A 14,497-nucleotide genomic window follows, 5' to 3' on the forward strand; every position below is an offset into this window, starting at 1 on the left:
CCAAATGATAATATGATTTTCTGTTATCTTTGTTTTCTAGCTCTCTCATTTTGGTGTGTGAATAATTTTGAAATAGTTTTTTAAACGTGATATATAAATTACTACTAAGTTCGATTCGCTAAACAGTAAAGTGAAAAGTGGTACGTTAGTGAATGTCTTCAGGAAAAAAACTCACATTATCATTTATAACTTATGCTGGTAGCTAAATTCACCAACTTGTTATGGTTTTGTTTCTCAATGCTTGATTAAGCATCAACACTCTTTGTTGCGTTTATATGAGTATTTGGTCGAACTATTGATATTAGTTATGCTTTCTGTTTTCTGTACGTGTTCCTTCACCGTAAAAAAAAAATAGATTTGACAGAAAGCGTCTTTAAAACGTCACAACTTTTATTTTGAAGACACACCGGAAATGGAAGCATCCCTGTTGTTACCTTGAAGTAAACTTCCCTGATAGAAAACAGAGTGTCATATGTGCATTTTCCAGAGAGCTCAGGTGATAGACAGAGCTATTATCATCTCGAACTGTTGGAAAACAACGGAGAGGACTTGTCTGCATGCCTGAATTAAAGTAAACCTCCACAATTTCTCTTTTTAACCGGACGTTAGCTAGCGATATACTTGGCTCATACAATTTGCTGCAAAATGTTATACAAAACTAAACGTTTATGCCAAAATTGCGCATTCCTTTAATGTATTAGACATTTTAGGACAGTGTGGTTTAGGTGTTTTTTCTTTTTGCTTAATAGTTAGAGTGTATTCTGCTATATTATGTTGTTATTTGGAAAACAACCCGTCAATTTTGTCAGTTAACGTTGACGTGACGCAGCTACGTAATGGGACGTTAGTGCTGTTTACAGTGCAGGTCATTGTGTTTTGTTAAAAGTTCAACTATTTATAAAAGTGGCACATAACCTGCCTGGTTTGAGGATCTGTTTCCGCGTTAGTTTGCCAACGGCCCAGTTTTTTTTTTATCTGTGTGGGTGTGTCTGTTCAATTGAAACTATCTTACATCACTTTTACAATGTACTCTGGTGAACTACATATGAATATCATGGCATTATGGGCATGTAATGCCTCCAAGAGAGAGAGAAAAGGGGCTGACAACTATCGTTTCTTCCGAAATAACTCCTATGTCTGGGTGTGTCCTCTCTTCGCAGGCATGGCAGTGTTTGAGAACTGTTCTGTCTTCCTAGACCTGAATAATATACCTTTTAAGAAGAGGAGGAAGCTGAAGGCAGCAGTCACAGACAATGGAGGAAGCCTTTCCTATGTGATCAATAAACAGGTCAGAGAAAGGGATCATTTTCTATTTTCTGAGTGTGATGTAACGGTATAAAAATCTCAATAACACCTTGGTAACAAGTCCATGGTACAGTGTTTAGCTGAGGATCTGACCAGGGTTAACATAGTTATGATGTTGTTATTTTTAAAAACAGCACTTTTCAGCTGAAATAGTGCTGTTTACAGCTTATTCCCTACTGATCACTCATCCATTCTTCAACTCAGCGGCTGGAACAGCTCAATCAATCAAACAAGACAATTTGATGAAAACACATAACAAGCTATACTGTGGCACCAGCGGGTTTACTAAACTTCTATAACCTTTGTTGTCCACCACAAAGATAACCTGAGTTAATACAAAATGTAATTTTTAAATGATAATTTCATTTATTAAGGGGACAAAGCCATCCAAGCCTACCTGGGTCGATGTGAAAAGCAGTTGAGAGGTGAAGTAGGCTAAAAGGATATCAAAAAGCAACACATCATGTTGACATCTAAAGAAATTCAAAAACAGGTGTGAAACAAAGTCACTGACATCTATCATTCTAGAAAAGAGTTCCAAAACCATTTCTAAGGCTTTGAGACTTATTTGAACCATGGTGAGAGCCATTACCCAGAAATGGAAAAACTTGCAGCAGTGGTGAACTTTGACAGGAGTGTCCGGCCAACCAAAATGACTCCAGAAGTGCATTGACGACTCATCTAGGAGGTCACAAAAGAATTCAGAACATCTAAAGACCTGCAGGCCTCACTTAACTCAGTGAAGGTCAGTGTTCATGATTCAACATTAAGAAAGAGACTGGGCAAAAATGGCATCCATGGGAAGGTTCTCAAAAAGAACACAACTTTTAGTCAATGAAATTAACATTGGACAAGATAGATATTGATCTTTTAGGAAATTGTTACATCTGGGGTAAAACTAACACAGCATGAATTTTTCTCTCTACCAGAAAATCCTGACTATACTCGTATTCCTCATCAAATGTGCCACTGCAGGCTGGCATTTTCTGTGCATTGTTATTTGTTTGTCCATCACCTTTTCTCCTTTTTCATTTCTTGACAAAGGGAAACCAAAATACAGATTAAAAGTTGCTCCACAATCTCTAAAACTTGTCACTCAGTTCTCCCTCGCCACTTGTCGCATCCACCATTTTCATGCTGGTTAAATCAGGCCAGTGAGTAGAGTGCAAAGGATGATGGGTTCGCAAGTGCTAATGGTAACAGTAGTTCCCACTTCCCTTTGCTCTAATATACTAAAAAACACTACACTTTTTACCTTGAAGATCTATCGTTTGAAACCGTCACACATCCAAGATGTTATTGAGATGCTTCTGTCACCGATAGTAACAATACCATTCCATCTATACTCTCTGGTCTGACTGGGAATTAACCAGTCTGCAGAAACATCAGGTTCATTAGGATCTTTTATTAAAAAAAGATGAGAAAAAAATTCTGATATGAATCTTTTCTTCCTGCTACCAGTTTTAATACAGTCAAATTAAGGCTATTGCTGAATCTCCATCTTCAAAAACCTTCAACCAATTACCCATTTTTTGAAGTGTTGTAAGCTGATACTGGCATCCTTTTTTGAACCAGTGGTATTGGAGCAACTCTTATGAAATAATATCATTCTGCAACATGTATTTTCGATGATTACTCTGTGTTTTAAGGTTCTACTATTATTTGGAATATTGCATAATTACATTTATGACCATATACAACATCCAAACCAGAGGATTATCTTTATTTTGGGAGAGATATAACAGCAATAATTACAACATACTATTGTACTATCAACTGTCAATGAGATGTAGAAGGTGGTCACTGAACATATTTTTAACAATAAAAAAGTACATCAAAAGTGTTTCTCAGTAAGTCCATTTTTGGCCTACTTTGTCTAAACTCAGAAATAAGCCTTTAAACTTTAAATATAGAACAATAAAGAACATCCTAATTTAAATATCAGACCACACATATGCCTCCAGCCACTTAATTACTCCTGTTTGCACATACTTGATTATACTGTAGATTAGGACTCCACATCTGATTGAGTTATGGCTTAATTACAATTATTACCATGTGCAGCATCCAAACCACAGGGTTAGCAATGCTTTGGTAAAAATTAAACCGCATTAATTCCGACATATACTATCTATTATTGAGAAGAAGTACAACTGAGATGCCTTTGGCAACAACCTTTTTTTAGATGAAAGCTACAAAATTTCACATAATCATAATTTAGGTGAAGTGGTTTTTCTCAGGAAAAAAAAAAAGGTTGGGGAGACTGGGTATGGTTGTAATACTGGGAGAGTTGAAACACCACCATTTCCACAAATCAGGGATAAGTTAGGAGATGCATGATCTTTTTAGTGTTTTCCCACTTTCTCTCTAATCCCTCATGGTGATTTTTTGAGGCTGAGAACAATCATTTGTGGATTATACAGAGGAAAACCCTAATTTTGACGTAAGTAATTTTTTTTAACAAATTCTATAATTTTTTTTGTCAAAGATTACATCATAAAACTTATAGAGCATGAAACTGTAGTTCCATTTGGAAATTTAGAATTTACAGTATCCATAGGGGTTGGAAATAAAACAGACACAAAATCATACAGAGCACAAGAACAGTCCATTACAAAATAAATACATTTGAGACTCACTCAACAGCTTCTAGGATAAGTTAATAACACTGAGAGTTATGAGGGTCCCTGTGTGCATTCTCCATTAACTTTGGTCAATAACATCTTTTGCCCTATTTGCCATTTGGGAACTTGAAGCCAAAGGAAGTGGATAAAATGCACCCTATGTATTGACTAGGTCTAGCAAGCCTATGAGAGCCATTTGAGAAACAGTGTTCTATGGTGTCTTTAACCATACCATGTCTGCTCCATTGTACATTTTTATAGTTGTAAAATCAGCAATGACACATCAGAAGCAAAAAAAAAAAACTCTCATCCATGATTTTTATTTATGTAATTTGTCCAGAGAACTTCTAAACAATTGAAATTTCCCCACATAGTAACAAAAGCTCCATTCTTCTTTTAATTTCTGTCTACATTCCCCACAGTGCTCTCTGATAGTGACCAATGCTGCAGCCAACCTGAGTTCCAACCGACTGCGGAGCATTTTGAAATTTCAAACTCCTGTGGTGGGGCTGAATTATTTGAACGACTGTATGGAGAAAGGTGTTCTTCTTCCTTTGGATGAATACAGGCTGATAGAAAAGGATGACCCCCCTCCACCTGGGCCTTTAATACCTGCCTCTGCCCCTTACCCTGACCCTGTTCCTGTGCCTGTCCCTCTCTCCTCACCAAAGGAAAGTTCACTCCCCCAAGGTACTGTCCTCAAAAAGTTGCTGCATGTTGTTACCTGTTGTTTCATCTTATATGGAGATGATCCTTGATATTTAGTAAAACAAGTAACTGCAAACATCAGATCAACTTAGTATGGTCCAGAGGTGCTGAAAAAGCTTAATAAATTCTATTGCTTTTTTATAAATGTATGCATTTATAAAATAGCTTAATTTGGATACTATCATGATTATTAACATCTTTATGTTAGATTAGGAAAAGCCTTTTAAATTATGATAAAGGGCTGCATTTTTTCATGCTAAATTCAATCATTGCCCCAAAGAGTTTCCACATAATGACCCATTGTGGATCTCGGACATTGCCTTTATTTGCACACTGCAGCACAGAAACAAGACTCAAGTCTTTTGCCCTTGTTATCACAGGCACAGTAGTCCTCCCATCATTGATTCATTGACATGCAGACACTCTGTTTACAGTGCATTTAAGCCAGCTATTAGGTTGAACTACATAGTTTTCAGCCCTTGTAATTGGGTGTGTTTGTTCACTGGGTGTGTGTATTGTTTTTCATTTCATGTTCTGATTTTCTTAAGAACTCATTCAACCATGCAGCAGCTTAGTGCTTACACAACTGATCATACATCAACTTGCATACTTATGTCAGCCAGGTTTACATGTATACAAGTTCCGGTGTATTTATTGCCTAACATCTGAGTTAAAATTGGGTGGGTCTCAAATGTTCTCATGTGTTGTACTGTGCTTTGTAGAGTCCAAAGTCCCAATGAGCAAAGCAGTAGATGAGCCGCTCAAAGTCCCTGCAAAGCCTGAGGAATCTGGGAGCCTGAGTGAGAAGGCAGAGAGGATCAGAAAAGTCCTGGGAAAGTTCAGGTGTGAATAATGATCTACTTTTCAACAGCCAGGAGATGCTTTGTTGTATTCATATGTCAAAATAAGGGATGAATTATGACAGAGACATGTGACAGATAACAGAATCACACTGAAATTCCCTTCCACAGTGATCTTTACATTTACACTACTGCTGAGTGATGAATATAATTGAAAAATCAATTCAGTATTTGGTCTTCAGCTGGTCAAGCCACAGGACCCAACAGCACCTCTAAAATAGCAGAGCGTGACCCAAGTCTTTTAAAAAGTTCAACTACTTAAACTTATTAATGAGGAATGATGTAGTTAGATCAGTCTATCCCCTCTTGATGACTTCAGATCTCATATTGTGTTGTATTTAAATTACATGCTAAATGCAGAGCTGGCCACATACCACTTGCTATTATCCCCTCAAAGTAATCGTGTAACACAGACTTTCTGACACAACTTTTTTTTAATTCTCAAGTACAAATCTGTGACATAGGTGTGTTGTGAAAAAGGCTCCACAACACACTTTTGCATCCTGACCCACAAGTTGAACCATTAGTCTAAAAGCAGAAACCAACTACAATACCAGAGTAGCTATACAGAGATTGAACAGGAATGGAGTGCCAGTTGAACAGGGGAAGTAAATGTCCATGTGAGACCATGCAATCTAAAGGATGAATTTGTTTTACTGAGGACTTTAATTGGTTTAAAAAACAATTATCTATCCCAATTTGTTACATAGCACCTAATTCTTTCTCTTAGCTACGTAAGCAAAAAATAATAAAAGAGAGAGTTCTCAGGTAGAATTCAAACAAGATTGCTTATTTTAGGTCTAATAAAAATAAGGATTTATTCCCATAAAGTAGGGATGCTTGATATTATTTGCATGATATCAGTATCTGAATATTAGCTTATAAAGTTAAGAAGCCAACATTTATTTTGATAGTAACAACCTATTTATTGTCTGCAAATATCAGCCATATATCCAGATAATTTTGAGGAGTTTTTGGCTGGATCAACAGACGTCAGCTGAGGTTGACATAATAGGTATCGGCAAAAATCCAGTATTGTTGTGCTTTCTTATCAAAAGAAAGTCTTGTCTTCAGGCTGGCATTATCTAAAAATCTGTTAATAAGAATAAAATGAAAATTAAATTAAAGCAACATTTTAAGTTTTTTTTTTCCAATAATCTACAATACAACTGATATGTGAGGGAACTGTGCAGTATTGAGTCACGAAAGACACGGGCAACCTTTAAAAAAATGGCAAAGGCGAGTTCCTAATGAAAATGTATTGCTGTATTTATGTGTAATTTTAACCCTTCTGAAGAAACTGTGTGAATAAGGGACTGGTATATGGTAAAAAAAAAAAAAGTTTTGATAGCTACATAAAAAAAATTAACAAGAAAGTGAAGTAGAGGTGAGCTGCCTACCAAGGATCAATGGACAGAGGAAAAGTAGGAAATCTTAATAATGGAAAAACTGACACATTGTTTGAGATTGCAAGACACGCTCATTGAAGACAACTGGAAAAATGGGCATTATTCAGGACAAAATGCAGCAACATGATAACACAAAATGTAAGGAAAGAGGAAAGGATTTAGCTGTTGATACAAGGGGAATGGACAGACACTGGAAGCCTACCTCCCTAAAAGTGCCTTTAATCTTCTTTTAGTTCTTAAAAAACTTTGACTTTATTGTCCATGTGTTTATCATCGTTCACTACATGTACAAAAATTTAGAAATAATCAATCAAAAAGTTTATGACAAAAATCAATTTGCCTTAAAAAGGACTCATCAGTCATATTAAAATAAAAGATATTTTTTCTGAAGTGGTGGGGGAAAACCTGAGATGTTATTTTCATAGAATAATACCTTGGCTAAGTTCAGGCTACAGTTTGAAAAAGTGAAGTCTTTATCATTATGTCATGAGTATTTCCAAATGATTTGAACACAGTCCTTTAAAATTTTCCAGAAAATATTCGGAAACTGACCCTGATCTTCCAACCTTTCCGGATAATTTCCAGGTGGCCAAGTATTCGATCTTTGAAAAGGTAAACTGTAATTTATGTAAAGCTTATTGCTTCTGCTTTTAAACGTGTAATTGCCTTACTATTTTTGAAACATCTGTCTCTCCAGGTTAATACCAACACTTGGTGTGTGCTTGAGCTGCAGAGTTTCAAAGGAGATGAAGGATGGAAGTATCGTGTGGTCAGATACTGGAAAGATGATATATCATCCATGGTATTAAGTCTTTTTTTAATTAACCGCTTTTACTGCATGTAGAATAGAACACTACTTGAATTTACGTAATAGCCATTGTTGAGCTTTTATTTAATGCCAGCTCTTGCTCTTGCCACTGCCCCAACAACGTCAGCTGTGTTTCCCTTGTTTAATTTAGTTAAATAGTATATTGTAGACATTTTTGCTGCTTGCATTAATTGCACTCATAATCCTGCCTTCAGGTTTGTATAACTTGCTTCTTGTTGTTTTTTAAAACTTGCATTTTATATTCATATGGAAAAATAAAAAACCAAGAATAAGATATAAGTTGCTTCAGAGCATTAAAGAAAAGGGTGGACTAAATTTACCTAATATTAAAAAATACTACTGGGCATCCCAACTAAGAGCACTAAAAGTATGGATTGATAAGGAGCTTGAGACAGGATGGAGGGAAATGGAGCAAAATTCATGCCCTAAAATGCCCCTAGAGTCTTTACCATTTGTAACAAAGAAAATACAAAATGATTTAAAAATTAAAAATGAATGGATTAAAGGAACATTAAAAATTTGGACAATAATAAAAAGAAAGCTAAGAATGTCTGATTCAATCTGCAGGGCCACTAAAATAGCATTAAATCCAGACTTTATACCCTCAATGGAAGGAGGATTCTACAAATGGAAAGAGAAGGGACTGATATACACTGGATAGCTTTTTGAAGGTGAACATATTAAATCTTTTGAACAGTTAAAAAACGAATTTAGCTTAAATGTACAAGATTTTTATAAATTTTTACAAATTAGAAATTACCTTACTAAACATAAGGAATGGGAGTATATCTGTAAGAAACCAAAATACTGTGAAGAATTATTAATGACAAATTCATGTAATACTAAAAAGATTATCTCAAAAATGTATAAAGCCCTGCAGGTTGAATCAGAAGACAACAATCTTGATATTAAGGACAAATGGGAGAAAGAGAGAAATATAATAATTTTAGAGGAAAACTGGGAGGAATCATTTAAAGTAGGACAGAAATTATTAAATAGTATTTCATGGTGAGAGTTTGAATGGAAATCAAAAATGCAATATTTTATTGTTCCAACTGATACATCAAAATACAATGGAAGATCTGACAAATGCTGGAGGGGCTGTGGTCAGACAGGAGACTATGCACATATATTTTGGGACTGTCCCATAATTAAAGAATACTGGGACAATGTAAAAAGTAAGATTGAAGATATTTGCAAGGAGAAATTGAATTTGGATTTACAATTATTCTTACTAGGCATTATACCAAAATCTATATCATTAAAAAATAGGAAAATTATTTTAATTCTGAGTACAATAGCAAAAAAAACTATAACTGTTTCCTGGCTAAAACCACAGCCTCCCAGTGTGGATTACTGGTGGGAAAGGGTTAATGAAGTGATGGACATGGAAAGAATGACGGCTAGATTGCAGTTTAAATTGAAGAAATTTGAAGAGTTATGGTCACCTGTAATACAGGAGACAAAAAACTGACATATACCCTACATTACTTATTTATTATTATTATTATTTTTATTTTATTTTATATTATTATTATTATTATTATTGTTATTATTTTATTTTATTATTACTATTTTTTTGTGTGTGTGTCTTTTTTTATTGTTTAATGTTATTTTTGAGGTGAACTACTACTGTTGTCAGTAATATTATTACCATTTTTCTGAGCTTGTTTAATGGTGGAGGGTTACTGAATAAGGGCGAAAAAGGGGGGTGGAACAAAATAATGTACAAGTAATATTGAACCACAATATATGTTAATAATAGAATAGAGCTAAATGTAACATATGTTGATAACTATATAGGAAATACCAGTAGTATGTAATGTAAAGTTTTTGGTGTATATATGAGTACATATGTGTATATTGCAAATGTATTTATCTTTGTATGGAAATATGGACAATGTTACAAAATTAATTAATCATCTGTAATGAAATTGTACAATAAAATATAGTTAATTCAAAAACTTGGATTTTAAAGAATGTATTGCTAAAGAGTCCACTTTAAGCCCTAGAGTTTCAGTTAATCAAAACAGGAATAACATGAAGCAGATCTGAAAACGTGAAGATATCTGTGTTTGTGTCAACAGAAGGAGGCAGTGAAGAACACGCTAGTGTTTCTTTCCAAATCAGAGGATGCTCTGGAGGTGTTCAAATCCTTGAGAGAGACCATGCTAAAAACCGACCTGCAGCTGAGGAGCAACTTTCCTCCACAGGCCCAGACTCTGGGCTCTGCCCCCCTCCAGGAGGTATGGCACACTCAATATACATCACTACAGATAATACTGACAATCTTATTCAAGGCAAGACAGATAAATATGTTAAAAATAAGTTAAGTTCTATAACTACAAATGTGTCACCTGAATTTGCTGCAAACAAAATTTGTATATCAGTGTCACGTTTTATGTCCACTTAGCTTTTTTTCAATGCTGCACAAGCATTAGAGGTCAGAAAATAAAAGTGGCAAGACCAGTCTGCTCTACCCCATAAGCACACAGTGAAACAGTGCAATGTGGGTGGGGCAAGTGAGGTTGAGAGAGCGCAGCACATAATTCCGCACAGGTGGAGGAAAACGAAGCAAATACTTCAGATGATCATTTGTTCTAATGCAAAAAGTTTACCAGTGAAGCCGTCTGTTAAAAGACTCATTCTCTCTAAAGCTACGAGCATTCAGTGCATTGTAATCTCTGTGTGTCAGCTCCTTATCCTCAAAGTTCTTTATACTATAAACAATTATAAGCCATATCTGTAATAAATCCTCTATTAAGATCTCATTTGAACAGATTTTTCAATTTAAAACAACTTAAATGTATGCTGGGTAAATGTTGGGTTTAAATCAGGCTTGGGCCCTTAATTGCAGTTTAATTGTACAGGCCAGGCTTGGAGAGTTTGTCATAGGCCCAGGTAAGGTTTTGGTCTCAATCTAAGTTCTAACCAGCATATGGAGAATATGAACTACACAAAATCTAAAGAACACATATTTAATTAGCACCACTCACTTTTTATTGTATTTTATTTTTGTAAGTTTTGAAGTTACAGGAGGTTTTATGTTGATTGTGTGTACTAAATGTCTCATGTCTGGATGATATAATTTGTGTTATTTTGCCTAGTAGCACTTAGAAGAACAAACTTGATACGATTGAAACATGAAAGTAAAAAAAAGTCTCTCCATAGGCTCTTAATTACACAAAGTATTAACCCATTTTAACCCATTTCTGTCATGTTTTTGTCACTTTTAATGCCCTTTAGCCACTGTTTGCCACTTTTAGCCTATTTTTGCTGCTTTTGCACCTTGTATACCACTTTAAACGCATGTCTTCACTTTTTTTCAATGTTTACCACTTAAAACCCAATTTTTAAAAATTTTTGCCACTTACAATCCATTTTTGACAAGTTTTGCATTTTTTGCCACTTTTTTGCCTCTTGGAACCCATTTTCACCACATCTGTGTAAGGGTGTTCCCAAGTGTCTATTCGGCTAAATGCTCATTTAAATTTCGTTTAACTGACTAGTCTTAAGAGGGGAAAATCCTTAGAAAATAGTCAAATTCCTCACAGGGTCATTGTGTTAGCGGGTACAATGTGAGTCTGATTTTCTCTGTACAGCGTGGCTCACATTAAAAGCTAGCTCTGATAGCCTTCAGTCCTCTATGCAAATTAAAATTAGTAGATTGTGCTCTGATGTTTTGCCTCTTTTCACTTTGATAGTGTAGTTACACATGAGTTCAACCCTTGACAGTCTACATAGCACTTTATTTGCATTTATTAATTAAAAAACTGTCAGACCGCGCTGTTCCAACTACATGCTAAGTGCTAGGCTACAGCTGAGCTTCTCATTTTTACATCCAATGAAGTGCCATTGGATCGCTCAGACAGGAAGGCAGCGGCCATTAACTGAAGCTACAGCGGTCTCTAGTGGCGGGAGTTTCATTATACCAGGATTTCAAGACAGTGTTTAAAAAACGATAGGTAATTAGTTTAATCGACTCAGAAATTTTGCGCCAGCCAATTTGATAAACAAATGTAAACCTTTAATCAGCATATCCCTTCGTTTTTGCCACTTTTTTTTTTCCAATTTTTTTTTTTTCTGGCTTTTTGCCTTTTTCATGGAGAGAGGCTGTGTATACCTGGGCTGCCCACATATATGAGGCTTGACCATATCACAAGGCCATTATGCCCAAACTTTTTTTTGGCACTTTTAACCCATTTTTGCCACTTACTGCCACTTTCAACCCAATTTAACCAGTTTTTGCCACTTTAAGCCAATTTTTGCCTCTTTAAATCTGTTTTTGTCACTGCTCTTCAGCTTGAACCCATTTAATCATTTTATGACACTTTAAATCCATTTTCACAACTTTTTTTTGCAACTTTTTTTTTTAACCAACTTTATTTTTATTTTCTGGCATCCTGACTTCTGACATTACCTTCAAAATAATTTAGTCCAATGTGCCCAACTATATTTTAAGGGTAATTCTGTTTTAAGAAAGAGGTTTACATCTTGAAAAGCTATATTGTATATTTGCTGTATTGTCCTACAGCATAAATCAAAAATTCATTTTTGTTGCTCTGATAAGAGTGATTATTATTCAGGTTAGGGGTAAAATATGGTCATCACAGCTTTGCTTTACAATGGATCATGATTTTGCTGACTTCCGTGGGCCCCCCATTTGCTCGGGCCACCTAGCAAGGCCCCCTTATGGGCGGCCTTGCACACAGGTATTGTACTGCCTAATGTTATACATTGTTGTAGCATTAAGAATACAGAAAACAACAGAGAATGTGCAGTACTGTCCTTTTTGTAAAGACAGATCTGTTTGTGTCATTGGGATGTTTGGGTTTGCATCTGAAGAATCTAATAAGCTTGTACGTTCATTTTCATTTGCCTTGTTAAAATGACAGCTGCTGCTGGAGGAGAAGCTGAACACAGGAAGCTTATCAAAAGAAGTGGGCACATTTGTGGAGCTGTTGTGGACCGAGGCCTTGGGTTGCCTAAACAACATCCTCAGAGTTTCCATCGACAAGCTCAGTCTCAACGATGTAAGATTCTCAAGAGGGAATTTTTCTGTTAAACCTTTGTCTCTAATCAGATCACATGAGTAGTTCCAGCTGTCTCATCAGCATCTTGTTTGGTTAAGTGCCTTTTTATTATTCTCACTAGATGTGCATTTTTGCCTCATTCCTTAATCTGTTTATGTGTAGGTGAGCAGGGCGGAGGGTTATTTGCTTCAGGCTCAGAAGAAGCTGAAGGAGGAAAATCATACTGAAGTGGCAGCTCTCATGGAAGAAGTTTACACGTTGCTGCCACACAAAGCACCACCCTCACCTCCCTCTGTAAAACTCATCTCTCAGAAACTGGACCTCTGTCAGGTAACACTGAATATAGTATACGTGTGTGCACAATCTTGTACGATACAGTAGGATACAGTAGGATCGAAGCTAGCATAGGGTAGGATAGGACACGATACGATACAATACAGTGGCTTTTGATTTCATACCATGTGATACAGCTCAAGATATGATATGATACGATATGATATGATGCAATAAAACAGGAGGCCATATGTTACTTTACGGGCAATATGATGTTTTGATGTTTATTGGGGTTTTTTTCTAGCCTTGCTCCTATTGATGTGCACATTTTTGTACAGTTTACAGCCCTGTGCAGAACTTTAAGGCATAGTTTTGGCTGGAAATTGAGGCAGAAGTAAGGCATAAGTGGTGAGTAAGTCCCCCTGAGTCACCATCGGGTAGGAAGAAGGACTGACACAACCCCAGTAGAGCTCTGGATATCCTTGCGTATTACCAGGGGCATGAGAAAATAATCTGTTGGAAAAACGAACAAAGTCCACACCTTTGGGGCAGAGGATGTAGAGGATTTGTAAAGTAAGCACAGCTAAGGGCATTGTCTGGGCCGGTAGTAGGGTTATGACGAGCCCGAGGTAGTGCTGTGGATCGATATGTGTTGAGCTTGGCTCTAGCCACCTTTCACCCCTTTCTAGCCCCAGGTTGTGGCACAGTGGGCCCTACATGCCTAAAAGTTTTGCACATGACTATATATAACGTAAAGATGCAAATATGCACTAAATCCAAGCAGGCTTTGAGTCTGTAATGACAGATTCAAGCTGCCTGTATCCTTAAAAATTTAAGTTCCAACAGTTTGCAACAAAACAGCTTTTTGAACATCCATCTCATGTCATGTAAAACACATTTCCATATCTGTTAGTGATGGTTGTTGGACTGAGTGATTCCTGATTTGATTTACATGCTTTGACATTGATTGTGTTCTTTTTGTCAAGGTAATCCGTGATATGTTGAATGTAAGTGAGATGACTCAAGGAAGCCCCATGCCTTCCTCTCTGGGGAAATACCGAGCTCTGAGATGCAGCATTGAGACCATTCCCCCTGGCAGCTCTGAGTTTCATGCTGTGACCGCCACGCTTCGGGGCAGGTAGGGTACCTCCCACTTCCTGACCCCCAGCTACTATTTTTGCATCACCAGAACCATGTGACTTCAAAGAACCTATTGGCAACAAAATAGGAAATAAAAAATGGCTTTGTTTTTCAGGAACTTTTTACCCAGATGAAAAAGTAACTATCTAGCAGATTACCAGACATACAGAAATAACTTCTTGTATTACTCATTACAATAAAAAGTAATTTGAGCATGCTAACAGATAACATTTTTAATATCTTACTGCAAATACTACTCCTTATGCATATGTAAATATGTGTGTTTATGCGGTATGTGTGTTTTTTGTTTCTCATA

At 36.2% G+C, this 14,497-nt stretch overlaps 1 protein-coding gene across 1 annotated transcript in view; it reads left to right on the plus strand.

The window, feature by feature from the left end:
* Positions 1-440: 440 nt before the first annotated feature.
* parp4 (poly (ADP-ribose) polymerase family, member 4) overlaps positions 441-14,497 on the plus strand; it is a 47,265-nt gene continuing 33,208 nt past the window's right edge. The window contains exons 1-10 of the mRNA XM_041806763.1: positions 441-571; positions 1,161-1,288; positions 4,352-4,619; positions 5,360-5,480; positions 7,440-7,518; positions 7,604-7,708; positions 9,823-9,981; positions 12,631-12,768; positions 12,931-13,098; positions 14,028-14,179. Of these exons, the coding sequence (XP_041662697.1) occupies positions 1,163-1,288; positions 4,352-4,619; positions 5,360-5,480; positions 7,440-7,518; positions 7,604-7,708; positions 9,823-9,981; positions 12,631-12,768; positions 12,931-13,098; positions 14,028-14,179 (1,316 nt within the window). The 5' untranslated portion in view covers positions 441-571; positions 1,161-1,162. The remainder of the gene's footprint in view (positions 572-1,160; positions 1,289-4,351; positions 4,620-5,359; positions 5,481-7,439; positions 7,519-7,603; positions 7,709-9,822; positions 9,982-12,630; positions 12,769-12,930; positions 13,099-14,027; positions 14,180-14,497) is intronic.

The sequence above is a fragment of the Cheilinus undulatus genome, linkage group 15, assembly GCF_018320785.1.
Source record: "Cheilinus undulatus linkage group 15, ASM1832078v1, whole genome shotgun sequence".
Classification (NCBI taxonomy): Eukaryota; Metazoa; Chordata; class Actinopteri; order Labriformes; family Labridae; genus Cheilinus; species Cheilinus undulatus.